This window comes from Rana temporaria, chromosome 3 (assembly GCF_905171775.1).
Source record: "Rana temporaria chromosome 3, aRanTem1.1, whole genome shotgun sequence".
Lineage (NCBI taxonomy): Eukaryota > Metazoa > Chordata > Amphibia > Anura > Ranidae > Rana > Rana temporaria.
In genome coordinates this window covers 452,370,604-452,388,930 of record NC_053491.1, presented here as the reverse complement: position 1 = coordinate 452,388,930, position 18,327 = coordinate 452,370,604, and the positions used below count along the sequence as shown (strand labels likewise).

Sequence of the window (18,327 nt, the reverse complement as noted above, 5' to 3'; positions counted from 1 at the left end):
GCGTCGACTTGATTCTGAGCATGCATGGATTTTTGACCGATGGATTTCCCCACAGACGATGTTTTTTTTTCTATAGTTTTTTTATCCATAGGAAATATTTAAAACATGTTCAATTTTTTTTTCACCAATGGGCCAGGCACCAATCTACACTGGGACAATGCCACTACAGGCTTCCAGATCTTCCCGGTCTATTGAGAGCAACGAGGGGTACCGCCTCAGAGAAAGTTTTGGAAAGCTGGGCAGGACACTACGTAGCTGGACAATTACCAGCAGGTCCTGGGCCCTCTTAATTTCCATTGCTTGGGCAGCTAGGGGTGGTTGGACGTTTTAGTTTCATCCTCCCCCGATACACCATTTTGGAATAAGCCTGAACGACCTTGGGTGAGATCCACTCCCAGTTCACCAGTGAACTGTTTCCTGCACCGGTCTGCTCCTGTGGCCCCTGATGAGGGTTTTGAATAATACCAGAAACGCGTCGGGCTACTTCACTTCGCCCTTTGGAGAGTGCTTTTATGTTTTGTTTGTTTATTGTTCTGTTAATTTTCTGCCTTCATTGGCACACACATTGTCTTTGGTGTCTTTTTACTGTTCATTTGCACTTTGTTGTTTTTATACACTTAGGTGCACACAGTGCGTTTGTACCAAGTGCCAACATGCATACCTTGTCCAAATAAAAACTTTTTGATACTTTACTGTTATTGACTTATAAAGTCCCATCCAGTGGGTATATCCTTTTTTTGTTATATATTTTTTTTCACCAATGGAAAACAAACTGATGGGGCCAACACACGATCGGTTTGACCGATGAAAACAGTCCATTGGTCTGTTTTCATCTGACAAACTGATTGCGTGTTCAGGGCTTTACCAAAAGCCAATGTGCTGTCATTGAGTTCTTCATGAAAGATGGGTGCAGGCTGTCCGACATACACAGAAGGCTACAGAATGTTTACAGTAAGCGATGCAGAGTTCTGGGGTCAGAAGTAAGCGATGCAGAGTACTGGGGTCAGAAGTAAGCGATGCAGAGTTCTGGGGTCAGAAGTAAGCGATGCAGAGTTCTGGGGTCAGAAGTAAGCGATGCAGAGTTCTGGGGTCAGAAGTAAGCGATGCAGAGTTCTGGGGTCAGAAGTAAGCGATGCAGAGTTCTGGGGTCAGAAGTAAGTGATGCAGAGTTCTGGGGTCAGAAGTAAGCGATGCAGAGTTCTGGGGTCAGAAGTAAGCGATGCAGAGTTCTGGGGTCAGAAGTAAGTGATGCAGAGTTCTGGGGTCAGAAGTAAGTGATGCAGAGTTCTGGGGTCAGAAGTAAGAGATGCAGAGTTCTGGGGTCAGAAGTAAGCGATGCAGAGTTCTGGGGTCAGAAGTAAGTGATGCAGAGTACTGGGGTCAGAAGTAAGCGATGCAGAGTTCTGGGGTCAGAAGTAAGTGATGCAGAGTTCTGGGGTCAGAAGTAAGTGATGCAGAGTTCTGGGGTCAGAAGTAAGTGATGTAGAGTTCTGGGGTCAGAAGTAAGCGATGTAGAGTTCTGGGGTCAGAAGTAAGTGATGCAGAGTTCTGGGGTCAGAAGTAAGTGATGCAGAGTTCTGGGGTCAGAAGTAAGTGATGTAGAGTTCTGGGGTCAGAAGTAAGCGATGCAGAGTTCTGGGGTCAGAAGTAAGCGATGCAGAGTTCTGGGGTCAGAAGTAAGCGATGCAGAGTTCTGGGGTCAGAAGTAAGCGATGCAGAGTTCTGGGGTCAGAAGTAAGCGATGCAGAGTTCTGGGGTCAGAAGTAAGTGATGCAGAGTTCTGGGGTCAGAAGTAAGTGATGCAGAGTTCTGGGGTCAGAAGTAAGTGATGTAGAGTTCTGGGGTCAGAAGTAAGCGATGCAGAGTTCTGGGGTCAGAAGTAAGCGATGCAGAGTTCTGGGGTCAGAAGTAAGTGATGCAGAGTACTGGGGTCAGAAGTAAGCGATGCAGAGTTCTGGGGTCAGAAGTAAGTGATGCAGAGTTCTGGGGTCAGAAGTAAGTGATGTAGAGTTCTGGGGTCAGAAGTAAGCGATGCAGAGTTCTGGGGTCAGAAGTAAGCAGTGCAGAGTTCTGGGGTTAGAAGTAAGCGATGCAGAGTTCTGGGGTCAGAAGTAAGCGATGCAGAGTTCTGGGGTCAGAAGTAAGCGATGCAGAGTTCTGGGGTCAGAAGTAAGTGATGCAGAGTTCTGGGGTCAGAAGTAAGTGATGCAGAGTTCTGGGGTCAGAAGTAAGTGATGCAGAGTACTGGGGTCAGAAGTAAGCGATGCAGAGTTCTGGGGTCAGAAGTAAGTGATGCAGAGTTCTGGGGTCAGAAGTAAGTGATGCAGAGTTCTGGGGTCAGAAGTAAGTGATGCAGAGTACTGGGGTCAGAAGTAAGCGATGCAGAGTTCTGGGGTCAGAAGTAAGTGATGCAGAGTTCTGGGGTCAGAAGTAAGCGATGCAGAGTTCTGGGGTCAGAAGTAAGCGATGCAGAGTTCTGGGGTCAGAAGTAAGCGATGCAGAGTTCTGGGGTCAGAAGTAAGCGATGCAGAGTTCTGGGGTCAGAAGTAAGCGATGCAGAGTTCTGGGGTAAGAAGTAAGCGATGCAGAGTTCTGGGGTCAGAAGTAAGCGATGCAGAGTTCTGGGGTCAGAAGTAAGTGATGCAGAGTTCTGGGGTCAGAAGTAAGCGATGCAGAGTTCTGGGGTAAGAAGTAAGCGATGCAGAGTTCTGGGGTAAGAAGTAAGCGATGCAGAGTTCTGGGGTCAGAAGTAAGCGATGCAGAGTTCTGGGGTCAGAAGTAAGTGATGCAGAGTTCTGGGGTCAGAAGTAAGTGATGCAGAGTTCTGGGGTCAGAAGTAAGTGATGTAGAGTTCTGGGGTCAGAAGTAAGTGATGCAGAGTTCTGGGGTCAGAAGTAAGCGATGCAGAGTTCTGGGGTCAGAAGTAAGCGATGCAGAGTTCTGGGGTCAGAAGTAAGTGATGCAGAGTTCTGGGGTCAGAAGTAAGTGATGCAGAGTTCTGGGGTCAGAAGTAAGTGATGCAGAGTACTAGGGTCAGAAGTAAGCGATGCAGAGTTCTGGGGTCAGAAGTAAGCGATGCAGAGTTCTGGGGTCAGAAGTAAGCGATGCAGAGTTCTGGGGTCAGAAGTAAGTGATGCAGAGTTCTGGGGTCAGAAGTAAGCGATGCAGAGTTCTGGGGTCAGAAGTAAGTGATGCAGAGTACTGGGGTCAGAAGTAAGCGATGCAGAGTTCTGGGGTCAGAAGTAAGCGATGCAGAGTTCAGGGGTCAGAAGTAAGCGATGTAGAGTTCTGGGGTAAGAAGTAAGCGATGCAGAGTTCTGGGGTAAGAAGTAAGCGATGCAGAGTTCTGGGGTCAGAAGTAAGCGATGCAGAGTTCTGGGGTAAGAAGTAAGCAATGCAGAGTTCTGGGGTCAGAAGTAAGCGATGCAGAGTTCTGGGGTCAGAAGTAAGTGATGCAGAGTTCTGGGGTCAGAAGTAAGTGATGCAGAGTTCTGGGGTCAGAAGTAAGTGATGTAGAGTTCTGGGGTCAGAAGTAAGCGATGCAGAGTTCTGGGGTCAGAAGTAAGCGATGCAGAGTTCTGGGGTTAGAAGTAAGCGATGCAGAGTTCTGGGGTCAGAAGTAAGCGATGCAGAGTTCTGGGGTCAGAAGTAAGCGATGCAGAGTTCTGGGGTCAGAAGTAAGCGATGCAGAGTTCTGGGGTCAGAAGTAAGTGATGCAGAGTTCTGGGGTCAGAAGTAAGTGATGCAGAGTTCTGGGGTCAGAAGTAAGTGATGCAGAGTACTGGGGTCAGAAGTAAGCGATGCAGAGTTCTGGGGTCAGAAGTAAGTGATGCAGAGTTCTGGGGTCAGAAGTAAGTGATGCAGAGTTCTGGGGTCAGAAGTAAGTGATGCAGAGTACTGGGGTCAGAAGTAAGCGATGCAGAGTTCTGGGGTCAGAAGTAAGTGATGCAGAGTTCTGGGGTCAGAAGTAAGTGATGCAGAGTTCTGGGGTCAGAAGTAAGTGATGCAGAGTACTGGGGTCAGAAGTAAGCGATGCAGAGTTCTGGGGTCAGAAGTAAGCGATGCAGAGTTCTGGGGTCAGAAGTAAGCGATGCAGAGTTCTGGGGTCAGAAGTAAGCGATGCAGAGTTCTGGGGTCAGAAGTAAGCGATGCAGAGTTCTGGGGTCAGAAGTAAGCGATGCAGAGTTCTGGGGTCAGAAGTAAGCGATGCAGAGTTCTGGGGTCAGAAGTAAGCGATGCAGAGTTCTGGGGTCAGAAGTAAGCGATGCAGAGTTCTGGGGTCAGAAGTAAGTGATGCAGAGTTCTGGGGTCAGAAGTAAGCGATGCAGAGTTCTGGGGTCAGAAGTAAGTGATGCAGAGTTCTGGGGTCAGAAGTAAGCGATGCAGAGTTCTGGGGTCAGAAGTAAGTGATGCAGAGTTCTGGGGTCAGAAGTAAGTGATGCAGAGTTCTGGGGTCAGAAGTAAGCGATGCAGAGTTCTGGGGTCAGAAGTAAGCGATGCAGAGTTCTGGGGTCAGAAGTAAGCGATGCAGAGTTCTGGGGTCAGAAGTAAGCGATGCAGAGTTCTGAGGTCAGAAGTAAGCGATGCAGAGTTCTGGGGTCAGAAGTAAGTGATGGATCTTTGGGAGTGACAACCACAATTGCAGCAAAGACACAGAACTGAACATCATTTCAATTGTTGTACATTGTGTAAGGGCTCAGTGGCCTACCCCCATTGGGGCCCCTGTGCACCTTACACATTACACCCATGGGGGATACCCCACTGATAAATATTACTTTTAGTCACACAGACCTTTTTTACACCAATGAGAAAAAAATAAGACAAGCATAATTATGGCAACAGACTGGTGCTACTTATCTGAATGTGTATATTTCAGGAAGTGACTGGGTGGAAGCTGAACTGGACAACATTTATATTGTTACATCTGCATATAAAATCCTCCTAACCAGGACATCCAAATACTTCAAACCTGGAATGCCCTTCCATTTCATGGTATGTATATAACATCAACATATACTCATTTTATGAAACAAATAGATTCACCATATTTGTTTGCTTACCTAAATGTAGCAGAGGTCCATGGGCAGTGACAGACATAAGCTGCGCAAATAACGTGATAGTTCAAACATAGAATCAACTAGCATGAGTAATTATGAACATTGTGCTATTGTTGGATTGAAATCACTTAAAACGAATAGGTTGTCCTATTCGTAATACATTTCAATGAGTCAAGGTAATAAAAAGATGACATTTTTTTTAAAAAATCAATGTCTTATTTTCTAACAAAGGACGCATCAGATGGTAGTTTGACGGCTGAAAATGCACTGCTCTCCTTCAAATAAAATGGTCACATCAAACCAAAGGGAACCACAGAACAGTGAAAAGATAGAAAGGAAATCCTCCACCTTCCAAACAAACTGCCTCTTACCGAAAGGGAAGATCCCAACCAGAGATCTTCTGTGTGGCTTTCTACCCAGCCCCAAATCGGCGGCATTTTCCGGCAATTGTCGGCAATGGCACCGTCCTAATGGGTGCGACGCTGCATCTGCGGCGCTGCAACGACTTCAAAAAGTAGTTCCTGTTCCGCGATTTACATTGACATCTGTGCAGAAATGTCTCTGATGTCTCTGAAATCGCGGCCGAAATCGGGACTGCCAGCAGGAGTGAAATTGTGCGAGGTCAGCTGAACTTGCACGGCTTCACTCCCGCAGCCCAGTGTGAACCTGGGCTCAGGGCCATTAGGCAGTGGATGTATATAGATTATTTTGGGAGAATATGGATTTTTATTTAATATCACTTCAAGTTGAACCTCTTCTTTGCAAATCCAGGCCAAAGCAAAGGAGTTTCCTAACTTTCCAGGAGCTAGTCATGGGGGGGACAGGAGCTAGTCATTTGGTCCTTCAGATCCCATTTATAATGCCCAACTCCAGAATGGGTAGACCCCACCAATGGAGTGCACTGCATGCATTTTTTTTTATACTTTTGTATCATTTTCATTCATTTTAGGGTCTATTCTCACAGCAAAAGTGTACATTGTGAACCGCTGGACAATTTTTTTATTTTATTTTTTGACCTGCAAGGTAAAGGCATAATGTGCTAGTATGCATCGCATACTAGCACAATATGTTTAACTTGTTTAAGTTAAAACATGTTTAACTTGTCTGAAAGCTTTTTCAGCGCCGAGAAGTCAGAGCTACAGGGGCACCCATCTTCACCGATCTTGTTTGCGGGTTCGTGAGCACCGTCTCTGTGACTGGCCAGGTGACGTCACTGCTGTGCATGGGCGTAGGAGCCACTGTTCACGGCACAGGGCTTTGAAGAAACGGCACGGGCAGCTGTTCCTTCAGAGCGCATGCGCCAGTGATGTCACTGGCTGCATGTAAACTAAATATCTCCTAAACGGTGCTAGTTTAGGAGATATTTACACTATCTATAGGTAAGCCTTATAATAGGCTTACCTATATGTAAAATCAAAAAATTGAAGTTTACTTCCTCTTTAACCACTTCAGCCCCGGAAGATTTTTCCCCGGGAGTGACGACATTGCGGCTTTAGCCACTCACAGCGTTGGAGCTGCGATACCAGGAAGACACACAGAGGCAACATGTCAGCTACCTCGGCGCGGACCAGGTAAGTTACTGACGCCTCATTCTAAGGTAAGAATTTCATAATGAGCTAGTATATGGTGCATACTAGCTAATTATGCCTTTTGCCTTACAGGTGACAAAACAAAGTAAAAATACAATTGCAGGGATTACTACCACTTTAAAAAGAAGGCGGTTATGGGCCATTTTTTGGGGCTTGAGCTGCTACCTCTGGGTACCGCCTTAAGGTAGTTTCCGCATGTACTTGTGAGAGTAGGTGGAAAGGAGTTTCCAATATCCAGTAAGTATGAGTTGGAAGGCGAGTTTGTATTTGTTTATTGAGAGTAAGAACAAATAGGATCAAGCCAGCGCGTTTTGCAGGAACAAAGACTCCCCCTTCCTCAGGGCTGTTGCTGCATACAGAGGTAGCATAGTATAAACACAACTGACCTCCATCCGTGTGATATTTGAATAACAGACACACCAGTTTGGGATCTTTCTCCATTTATTATTCGTGTCAGAGGACCAATACTAATGCTAATTTACAGCTAATGTTCATTCTTGTGCAGCTAATGCTAATTACCATGCAGCTAATGGCCAGATAGCAAAGATAACCTGACACAAAGTTTTGGCAGTGTTGAATTGTAAGTCTTGTTGACTTGCTGCACATTTTTTCCTGGCAAGTTGTACATGTTTAGAGCACTTGAAGCACAAGTTCTAGTTGACACTTTTGCAATCTGTAGCAAATTTGCGTAGCAGGTTTCTAGCAAGAGCAAAATTGCAGTGGTGAGTCTACAGCAAGAGCTCTGAAAGTCACAGTGACCCCTGTGGTGGGATGACTATTGCACAACATAACTGAACCAGAACTTGCAGCAGACTTGCAGAATATTTGTAAAGAAAGTTGATCTGGAGTCATGCAATGCGGACTTGCTGCAATTGTGCAACAAACTTGTGAAGCCTGGCAAGTCTAGCAATAGCTTAGCAAGTCATTTTCAAACTTGCAACACAATTGTTTGCTATCTGGGTGCTTGTAGACATTTACTAGCACACAGACGAGCTTGGTCTAATATCCAGAGTGCACTGACACATAGGTGTATCTCACATTGGCGCACACTTCCATGTGCTTAGTTGCCTATTTAAATGAAACCCCAGTGTGTGATAATTGCTATGTTCTTCAGATTTCCTCTGACCTGTGTTTCTGTGTTCCTGCTTTCACTGACTGATCTTCCGTTCCCTCCTTCACACTATTATGTGAAGGAGGGAATGTGTGAAGATAATGAGATCCAAACAATATTTATGACTCAATGTCTAGAGTTCATACACAATCATATATGATGAAGCAAAATGTGGATAATTGCATTTGTAAGAGTGAATCCATGTAACCACAAATAAACCTAGTAAAAAGGGTGAACCCAAATGACAGTACGTGCACTATAATACTATAATAATAGGCAAAAAAACGCACAGCAACGTGTGATAATGTCCAAAAAAATGTGTTCCACTCCAAATTCCTCTATAAACTCCTCTCACATCAATGACTATGATGTGAAGGAGGGAATGTGTGAAGATAATGAGATCCAAACAATATTTATGACTCAAAGTCTTGAGTTCATACACAATCATATATGATGAAGCAAAATGTGGATAATTGCATTTGTAAGAGTGAATCCATGCAACCACAAATAAACATAGTAAAATGGTGAACCCAAATGACAGTATGTGCACTATAAAGTCTGTGCCTAAAAAATATAAATATATAATAAATAAATAATGTTCCAGTTAGGTGCACTAATTAAATGTGCCAAATAAATAAATAATGTTCCAGTAATCAAAGTGTCCCAAAAAAAAAACAGGATAATTGTATCACAGTGAACGTGGAATAAATAATAAAGTGCTTGATGCAAAAATTCCCAAAAAGTGCAATAGTGCTAGGTTAGAGGATGATGCTGCAATCCAATGCACGATCCATTCCGTGTAGTAGTGCAGAATCAGAAGGTAAATACTAGCCTCTCACCTCATGAAAGGCTAATTAGAGCCTTTAGGTAATATGAAGGTCAGCAGGGGATAGCTCTGGATCCAGGGCAGCCCAGGTAATTTTCATCACATAAGGTCCCAGGTAATTTTCATCACATAAGGTCCCAGCCGCTCTCAATAAAGCATAAAGCAAAACTCCATAGTGTAGTAGGTAGGAATAACATTTAATAACACATAGTATCACTTACAGTTAAAATCTTTGAACACCAGCAGCAACAGCAAACGGTTCACAGACAAATGAAATGACAGACAGCTAATCTCCGCTCTCGGCCGCGAGCGGAAATAACGTCACCGACGGCACTTCTCCAAACACCTGACGCGTTGCGTGGCTGAACTACGCCACTTAATCGTAGGTATGCTCAGAGGAAAGTTACTGCCTGGCCATAGACTTTGCAGACATATGTAAGGTTACATAAACACAGATGATACAATTATATACAAGTATACAGCATATATAAGGATACATCATATACACAATTATTTACACAGAGATTTAAAGGGATAGAAACCTTATCCAATACTTGCCAATGACAGACGGACATAGTGATGACATGCAGAGAAAGGGCTTACAGATGTATAATAGATAGTCATTTATCACATTGTATGATGATGACACATCCAGAACTTGTATAGATGCACCTAGTCATAGATCTATAGGTGCATTACCCCAGTTTTATAATTAGTAATCGTGTTATCTTTACTGATCATCGCAATAATCAAACGTATGTAGAATGGAGAAATATAGTTTGATGTGATTGTTGGATGTCCCCGATCACTGCACACACACACATGCAACCCCCTCGCACGATCACTGCACTGATGGTAGATCTGCAGGGAATGATTCTGCAGCAGGTCGGACAACGATTACCATAGACATGAGTATTTCTGTCTTCACAATCAACCAGCTGTTGGTTGCCTCCATTGTTCCAAAAATAGTTGCTGAACCTTATAATAATCTAGGTATGTATGGGCACCCTTAGATCTTACCTAACACACCTGAGACCCATACAGATCTTCCATGCAGATACAACGGGACTCCGACAGTGTGCTGATTGGTTCAGCTCCACCAGTAATATTCATTGGAGCGGAGGCCTCGCCCGACGCATGCGCAGTTGCATTGTCGGCTCGCCGCGGCCATCTTTTTTACGGGCACCCGATCAGGGGTCAAGTCCTGGGGAAATAAGTGTGGGAACTCCCACCCAAGATCCGATATGAAGGCGGGGGAAGAAACATAGTGGGCAGTATATATGTATATCTGTGTGTATGACTGTGTGTCCCAAGCGTGTCACGATCCTACGGGGTAAAATGACCACACCAGCCAAGCAGACACTGGCTGGAAAAAGCGCCCAGAGGTGATTCAGTCATTCATTCATTAGGGTTGGTGCCCCTCCCTCCACCTCCCTCAGTACAGACCCCACCCGAGCCCCCTCCATTAGTACAGACCCCCCAGGACAAGCCACCCCCCTCCATTAAGACAGACCCCCCCACAAACCTCCCCCCCCCATTAGTACAGACACCCCCCTCCATTGGTACAGACCATCCCCCACAAATCAGTGTACTATCCTCCTCTGGCTTCACCCCCAGTAATGTACTCCTGTGGCCTGTGCCTCCTACAGATAACATGGCTGAAATTGCAATCACATTCGGACTAAACTCACACAGCACCTTTTTTTTTTTTTTTGGTCCGCACCAGAATCAGCATTGCATGAGTGTTCACACCTATGCGATACGATTCATGTCCGAACTGACAGTTCGCAGTGCGATATGCGATCTGAAATGGGGGTGTCATTAACATTGTATTGACACTCCCCAGCAGCTCATATATGGCAGTGTGAACTGCCATGCGAGTTGGGTGTGATGTGGGAACCCGCAGTGGATTCGCAGGGTTCCCGCATCGCACCTGTGTGAACCCGGACAGTAAGTGAAAGTGGTGATCTGTGAGTGCAGGGCTACACAAGGCTGAAAAAAAACCTGGGGAGGGGAACATTTAACTGATCCTGACTCTTTATATCTTTGTCCCAGCCAGCAATGCATGTCAACTTCTGGCTGAATAGGACCTGCAGCAGTGTGAACATCCAGCCTGCTGGTTGAATAAGAAAAAATAATAGTGTGCACCCAATTCAGTTAAATGTCAGCTTTAATGTCTCCCCACACCAGGGATGGTGGGCGGGGCCTTGGCGCAAAGCATTCACCAAGTGCCTTACAGACAGACAGACGGCAGCAGAGTGCAGGGATGGTGTCAACAATGGAAGCGCTCAGCTGTAGTACTTACCTTTTTACTTTGATCTGGACAATGACAGGTTCTCTTTACCGACATATCCCTAGGTGCCTGATCCCCTCAGATCTCCTGTAGGGGGCCCTGGAGCCCACACACTGGACAGATCTTCAGAGAGATAGAATATCTGCAATGAGAGATCCCACTAATGCATACAGAGAGCTGAGGGGGAAACCAGCCTGACACATCATTCCCCCACCAGCACAGCATGTAGTACACAGGAAGTGATCTCCTCAGCACTGTACATTGTTATTGTGCCATCACTAACATCAGGGCTGCAGACACACAAACCTTGTCAGAAAGCAGCTGACATGCTGGGACCTGTAGTCCCTCCTCTGAGGGATCCTCCTCTCACCTCACATTCACCTGATGCCTATGCCAGAAAGAACGTAGGGGAGGGCGGGGCTTAGATACAACTTGCTAGAGGGGAGGGGTCGCTGTGCTCTGTGTAAGAGAGGACTGGGGAAGTGTTATGGGATGTGATAAGGAGTGCACGTGAGCCGGCTCTTTCATTACACTGGTTGTTTGACAGAGGGGGTGGGTCTGAGTAGCAGTCCCGCCCATACCCGACATCACAATTTGGATCGGACAGGTGAAGTCTTTAATTGAAGCTGCACAGTGCACTGCACATCCAGCCGGCTTGCTCTCCAATCCCTGGATGTTCACACTGCTGCAGGTCCTATTCAGCCACAATTATGCAGGGAAAGCCTTGCTGCACAGCTACTCAGGAGCGCCCCCTTTATATGGCCCCCATAGGTGCCATACCCTGGATACGCCACTGCCCACAAACCCCCCCCCCCCTCCATTAGCACAGAAGAACCCCCACAAACCACCCCCCATCCATTAGCACAGACCACCACCTCACCCCCCACAGTGCAGACAAAGATGCAGAGAGAAAACCAGAATAATCATATCTCCAAACACATACAGAGAGAGGGCTCTTCTATTGGGAAATCACAGAACTAATAGATACTGTAAATAGTGGAGTGCCAGAAATTACATCTGAAGTAATTATACAGTATTAGTAGGTACACTCAGAGTGCTAGCTTAGTGTAAGGGTTGTCAGCTAACTGCTTTAGAAGAGCAATTATACTCACTTCTCAGATGGCACATTTCTCCTACCTTCCATCAGCTTCAGCACTGCAGCCTCCATCAGAGGCATTCAACAGCATTGCATTCGTTCCCCATCATGTGCTGTGGCTTGGTCCTCTAGACTTGGGCAGGAAACTGACATAGAGAGGAGGAGGAGGAGGGAGGGGAGTACTTTGGCGCTTGAGCGCCCCCTGTGGCGCCTGGGTGAACTGCACCCATACAGGAACGGGCTCGGGAGGATCAGCTGCTCGAGTCCTGCAAAGTGAACGACGTTCCCGCTGTAAAATAAGTGGAGGGACGTCGTTCCCATGCGTTCCCGCAGGACTCGAGCCCTGCACCCGATGCCCATAATGGACCTTACGGACACCCCAAAAAGGGGGTTAAATTTACGTGCTGTCCGTAAATTAACAGACGGTTCACCGGCCCGCAACCCCGGCCCGCAACCCGACCAGCCCACCGGGATATATCCCGGTTCTCCCGATTGGCCAATCCGGGCCTGGTTGCTGCCACCTGAAATTGAGAATAAAAAAAAATAAAAAAAGGGGGGTTGCCATCCGGGGGCCCTGGAGACCTCTGGGCCCTTTAATAATAATAATAATAATAAATATGTATATATATATATATATATATATATATATATATAAATATATATATATATATATATAAATAAAACTTTTTTTAATAAAAAATAAATAATAAAAGGGGGCAGCCGTCCGGGGCCCTGGGGACCTCCGTACCCCTAACAAAAAAACAATAAAAAAGGGGGCCCCCTATTGGGCGGGGCCCATGGGCTTGAGCCCAGTCAAGCCAAATGGTAAGTCCGGCCCTGGCAATTAGTATGCAGCAACAGCACTAACAAAAGGGGGAATTTTTGTTCACCAGGAACACATTGATTTGATTACTTGTTGCTACTCTCAATTAAAGATTAAAAACTCATCTTCCAAAGCACATTCACATTCACACTCCATTCTACCTACCTTTACTTAGAAAAAGGATTGTGGGGCAGCAATATAAGAAATACTAAATTTTGACAGGGATAGCAATGTGTGAAGACAGAAGACCAGTGGCTTGCTAGAAAATTATTTGCATAGAAGTGTTTCAGGCCCCGTACACATGTCCGAGGAACTCGACGGGCAAAACTCATCGTTTTGCTCGTCGAGTTCTGTGTGAAGCCGCCGAGGATCTCGGCGAGCCAACTTTCCTCGTTGAACAACGAGGAAATAGAGAACATGTTCTCTATGTGGCTCGACGAGGAACTCGTCGGCTTCCTCGGCCGAAAGTGTACACACGGCCGGGTTTCTCGGCAGAATTCAGCTCCGATCGAGTTTCTGGCTGAATTCTGCCTAGAAACTTGGTTGTGTGTACGGGGCCTCAAGCTTTGATATGGAAGGCATAGCTTGAGCTTCTATAGATAAGGGCTTGAGAACCAGCAATGCAAAACAAACCAAATTATGACAGATTTGAACACAAGTTGGCCTGAAACCTCCCATCCTTCTTTTTCCATTCTAGACATTTCAGGTAAAGGTTAATGCACCAGGAATGATTTTTTCTTCTCTTTTAGGTGTTGGTTACAAACCCAGATGGCTCACCAGCAAATAAAATTCCAGTAGTGGTCAACCCAGGAAGCGGCCAAGGTGTTACTGAGGAAGATGGAACATCTAAGTTGATAGTAAACACCGGTTCAAATAGAACGCCTTTGAAAATAACGGTACGTTTTGGAGGAAAATTGCCCTTAGGGAAGTACAAAGGTTGCCATTGTCGACAACTGGTATATTAATCAGTACACCCATTCATATAAATAGATTGCTTGAATAGGTCTGTTTTCTTCCACTTATATATATTTGTCTGTGCTTAATTGAACTGCATCAGGTTTCTATTGTTCTGTAGTATGCTGACATATTGTGATGGTTTTAGGTCTCTACAATTAGTTTACTTATGTGATTTGGTATCTCCCTCTTTCCTCCCCTTCTGTTTAGTGCTAGTAAGTTCAAGCCTAACTTGACCCTCTATGTTTCTTCCATATTCCTCCAGTCAGTGTTAGCTCTTTGCTTAGGAAAGTCATATTGTCTTAAACTTCAATAGACTGGGGGGAAAAAAAAACATGCTATATACTGCAATAATATGAAGTACAATTGCATTGGATTCAATTTCTGTGTTATACTGAAGAGTTAAAGTCGTTGAAAACCCACTTTTCAAAATAAATACATAAAAATAACACCTGCAAGACCAAGGCATAATGAGCTGGTATGCATAGCATACCAGCTCATTATGTAATACTCACCTCAGATCGAAGCCCCTGCAGCCATCCTCGTACACAGCTCGGGCAGCTGACATCATTCCCGGGTGTTACCTCTGGGCATCGTGGCTTCGGGCGTTGTGATTGGCCATAGCCGCGATGACGTCACTCCCGCGCTCGCGGGAGCCGCCAGTCACGGCATGAGCTGCTTTTAGAAACAGCACGATCACCGTTTCTAAAGTGCGCCTGCACCGTTGTCTACGGCACCCATCATTATTGTAAATATCTCCTAAACCGTGGAGGTTTAGGAGATATTTGGAGCACCTACAGTAGCCTTAATCTAGGCTTACCTGTAGGTAAAAGTGGTTGTAAATAGTTTACAACCACGTTAAGCTGCCTGTGGTTGGTGCCAATTCAGTAGTTATGTCAATACATAAGGGCTCATTCAGACTGGTGCTGATTTCTTCTTCCACCTTGGAGCTGCATGCAGGCAGCCTATAGAACTGGATGCAGACACAGCAGCTGCGCAGACACAGTCACATGTCAAAATCTGACATGCCAATGGAGTCCTCTTCCACTCCTCCATGACTACATTAGAGACCTTGCGCTCCTCCACCTTCCATTTAAGGATGCCCCATAGATGCTCAATAGGGTTTAGGTCTGGAGACATTCTTGGCCAGTCCATGACCTTTACCCTCAGCTTCTTTAGCAAGGCGGTGTTCATCTTGGAGGTGTGATTGGGGTCGTTATCATGTTGGAATACTGCCCTGCGGTCCAGTCTCCATAGAGAGGGGATCATTCTCTTCTTCAGTATGTCACAGTACATGTTGGCATTCATGGTTCCCTAAATGATCTGTAGCTCCCCAGTGCCGGCAGCACTTATGCAGCCCCAGACCATGACACTCCCACCACCATGCTTGACTGTAGGCAAGACACACTTGTCTTTGTACTCCTCACCTGGTTGTCACACACGCTTGACACCATCTGAACCAAATAAGTTTATCTTGGTCTCATCAGAACACAGGATATGGTTCCAGTAATCCATGTCCTTAGTCTGCTTGTCACTTGATTTGACAGCTCTAGCTCTGACTCAATTTGGGGGTGTGGCGGGCCTGTGTAGAGAGGCCGCTGCTTCAACACATAGAGCAAGGTTTCCTCTTTGCAGCTTGCTGGTAGGGGGAAGGGTTTTCTACTTAGGCTGTGGCTGTCTGCACTCCCTTTGTTTTGATGCTGAGACATTTTGCCTTGCTCTAATAGCACACGGCAGTGCAATTCTCCTAATGGAGTGTGACTCTACTAATGACAGGAAAGGTCAAACTGGTGGTTTGCTACTTTCTTTCCTCTCCAATATGAGAAATGAGGAGAATCAGCCCCACAAACAAGTTGGAAAATCTTAATTAAAGTTAACATGAGCTGTTGACATTGAAAGTGCTCATTTAACCCACCCAAAGTAGACTGGACCTTTGCTTGAGTGCCACAGTGGGTTGCAAATTGTCTGTCTGTCACCACCTCTGGGTGATCAATGCACATTGTAGGGATTTTAACAAACTTTGCAGCAGAGACCTACTCTTTTTTTGCTCTGAAGGAAAAGCTATTTATGGCACCATATCCTGATTCAGAATAGGAAGCCCGATTCATGATAATCACCTGGTGCACTTTAAGTTTTCTGATGAAAGAGGTTGCAGGGTATCTCACCAAAACTGAAAATTCTTATTGCAGTGGATGACCAAAATTTTAATTGTATCTTAGTGTAGACTTCTGGGAAAATCAGTGACAAAATTACACAAGGAGGAAATTAAATTTCTGAGGTCATGCTATACACCGACGGTGTACAGAATGCCTTTCAGGTTGCCGTATTGTATTACATTTTTTTTTAAGAACACAGATTGAAAAGAAATGGTAATAGTTAAAGGGGTTGTAAAGGTTTGTGTTTTAGGATGCATTAAGGTGAAAAAACACCTTGCTGTCACGGGCCCCTAGCCCCCCCCCCCCGTTTTACTTACCTGACCCCGTTTACCTGCTGTGTGCGTCCCCCGGCGTCCCCTTCTCCACTGAGTCTGGCCTTTGATTGGATAGATTGATAGCAGTACAGCCATTGGCTCCCGCTGCTGTCAATCACATCCAATGACGCGGCCGCCGGGGGGGCGGGACCGAGTCATACACTTGACGTCTATGGACACCAACTGTATGACACGGGAGCGCGCCCGCAAGCTAATCCCCTCAGGAAAGAGCTTCCCAGAGGGGGTTAGCTTTAGTGGGGAGGAGCCTGGACAGCCGCCGTGGGACCCCAGAACAGCAGGATCGGGGCCACTCTGTGCAAAACAAACTGCACAGTGAAGGGAAGTATAACATGTTTGCTATTTAAAAAAAAACAAAAAAACAACTCCTTTAAAAACTTTTAACTACAATATTGCTTGTTTAGCAATCGTACATGATTTATACAGTATATAAATATATAGCATTTTTTTTATTTACGTTATTTTTTTGTGCGAAAGTAGTGTTATCCTTTTAACCAGATTTAATCATCTCATTGACAAATCAACTTCCCCTTTTAACAGGTGAAGACAACAATAGGGGGACTAAATGAAAAACTCCAGGCCTCCGCGGAAACCACCATAACTCCATACCAACCGCAAAGTGGATTGGGAAACTATCTGCACTTGACTATCGATACCAATGTGGCAAAGCCGAACAAACAAATATTCATAAGCTTTCATATACTGACAAGCTCTCCTGCAGACCAAGACAAAGTTCAGCATTTTACATATCTGGTAAGTTTTTATTTGGAGGGATCAGGAAGGAATTTTTTCCCCCGTTGGAGCAAATTGAAATTGAACAATGCTTCATATGTTTTTTTATTTTCTCTGGATCAACTATTGGTATAAGATTGTCTATTTATGTATTATTTTGTTTTGGCTGAACTAACTGGCTTTTCAAAATCACCATGTTTTTTTTTTTTTTTTCCCCTCAAATAACTTTTTATTGGTAATAGTTGCATACAACATACAAGAGCATATGATATAGCGGGAGGAATGATAAAAATAAGGCACAGATCATCGCATATTACAAGTCTTCAAGTAGTTACATATACGGTCTGTCGTTGTGCTCTTAAACAGTATCTAACACGTATCTGAGGTTGAAAATGCTGAATCATGCAAACCATAAAAAAAATCGAGGGAGTCACAGGAGTACTCACAATAGAGAGGAGAAAAGAGGGATAGAGAAAGAAAGAGAGGGGGTCATCGTGGAAGCTCATTCACCTAGTCATGGTGGGTCCTCCCGAAGGCGCCATGGCTCCCAGACAATGTTGTGGGCTTCCATTTTGTCCCGTATCTTGGCAGTTATTCTCTCCATCAGCTCCACATCCTCGATTCTGGCATACAAAGCCTCAGGGGTAGGGGGAAAGCGGTCTTTCCAATTTAGGGCTATGAGACAGCGGGCAGCTGTGAGGATATGGCATACTAATTTGTGTAGGGTGTGGGGATTATCAGAAGTGATAGGCCTAATAAGAAGAATTTGAGGGTCATGGGGACCGATGTGTCCAGTAGACAGACCAACAATTGCTGGACCGCGGTCCAGTAGGGTGCGATTAACGAGTAACTCCAATAGATGTGAAAGAGGGAGCCCCTGTCCTTCTGACAACGTCAACAACGATCAGAACTAGTGGGGTATATGGCGTGAAGCACATCTGGAGTCATATACCAGAAGAGAAGGACTTTATATATTTTCCTTATATAATGTGCAGAGTGAGCTCTTTGCCGCCTGGGACCATATTATCCACCATTGCTCTAAGGGTATTACCTCATTGAGGGTTTTTTCCCACTGGACCATATAGGAGTGTTTGCCTTGGGATTCTAGGGGGTAGGCATTTAATATTTTGTAGATGTCGGAAATCAGGCCTTTCTGGGCAGAGACAGCCAGGACCAAAGTTTCAAAGGGAGCCGGGGGGGGGGGATTGAATTGCAGGTCAGGTGCTATGGACAGGACGTAGTGGCGAATTTGCAAGTAGCTATAGAACACCTGGTGAGGAAGGTCAAATTTAGTTTGAAGGCTAGAAAAGGGCAGTAATTTGCATGATAGGGGGTCCACTAGGTTCCCAAAATGAAAT

General features: G+C 45.3%; 1 protein-coding gene across 1 annotated transcript in view; it reads left to right on the top strand.

Annotated features, from left to right (window-relative positions):
• Positions 1 to 18,327, top strand: part of LOC120933439 (complement C3-like) — a 235,993-nt gene that overhangs the window by 27,203 nt on the left and 190,463 nt on the right. Inside the window, exons 10-12 of the mRNA XM_040346656.1 lie at positions 4,877 to 4,992; positions 13,545 to 13,691; positions 16,778 to 16,990. Coding sequence (XP_040202590.1) covers positions 4,877 to 4,992; positions 13,545 to 13,691; positions 16,778 to 16,990 — 476 coding nt within the window. The remainder of the gene's footprint in view (positions 1 to 4,876; positions 4,993 to 13,544; positions 13,692 to 16,777; positions 16,991 to 18,327) is intronic.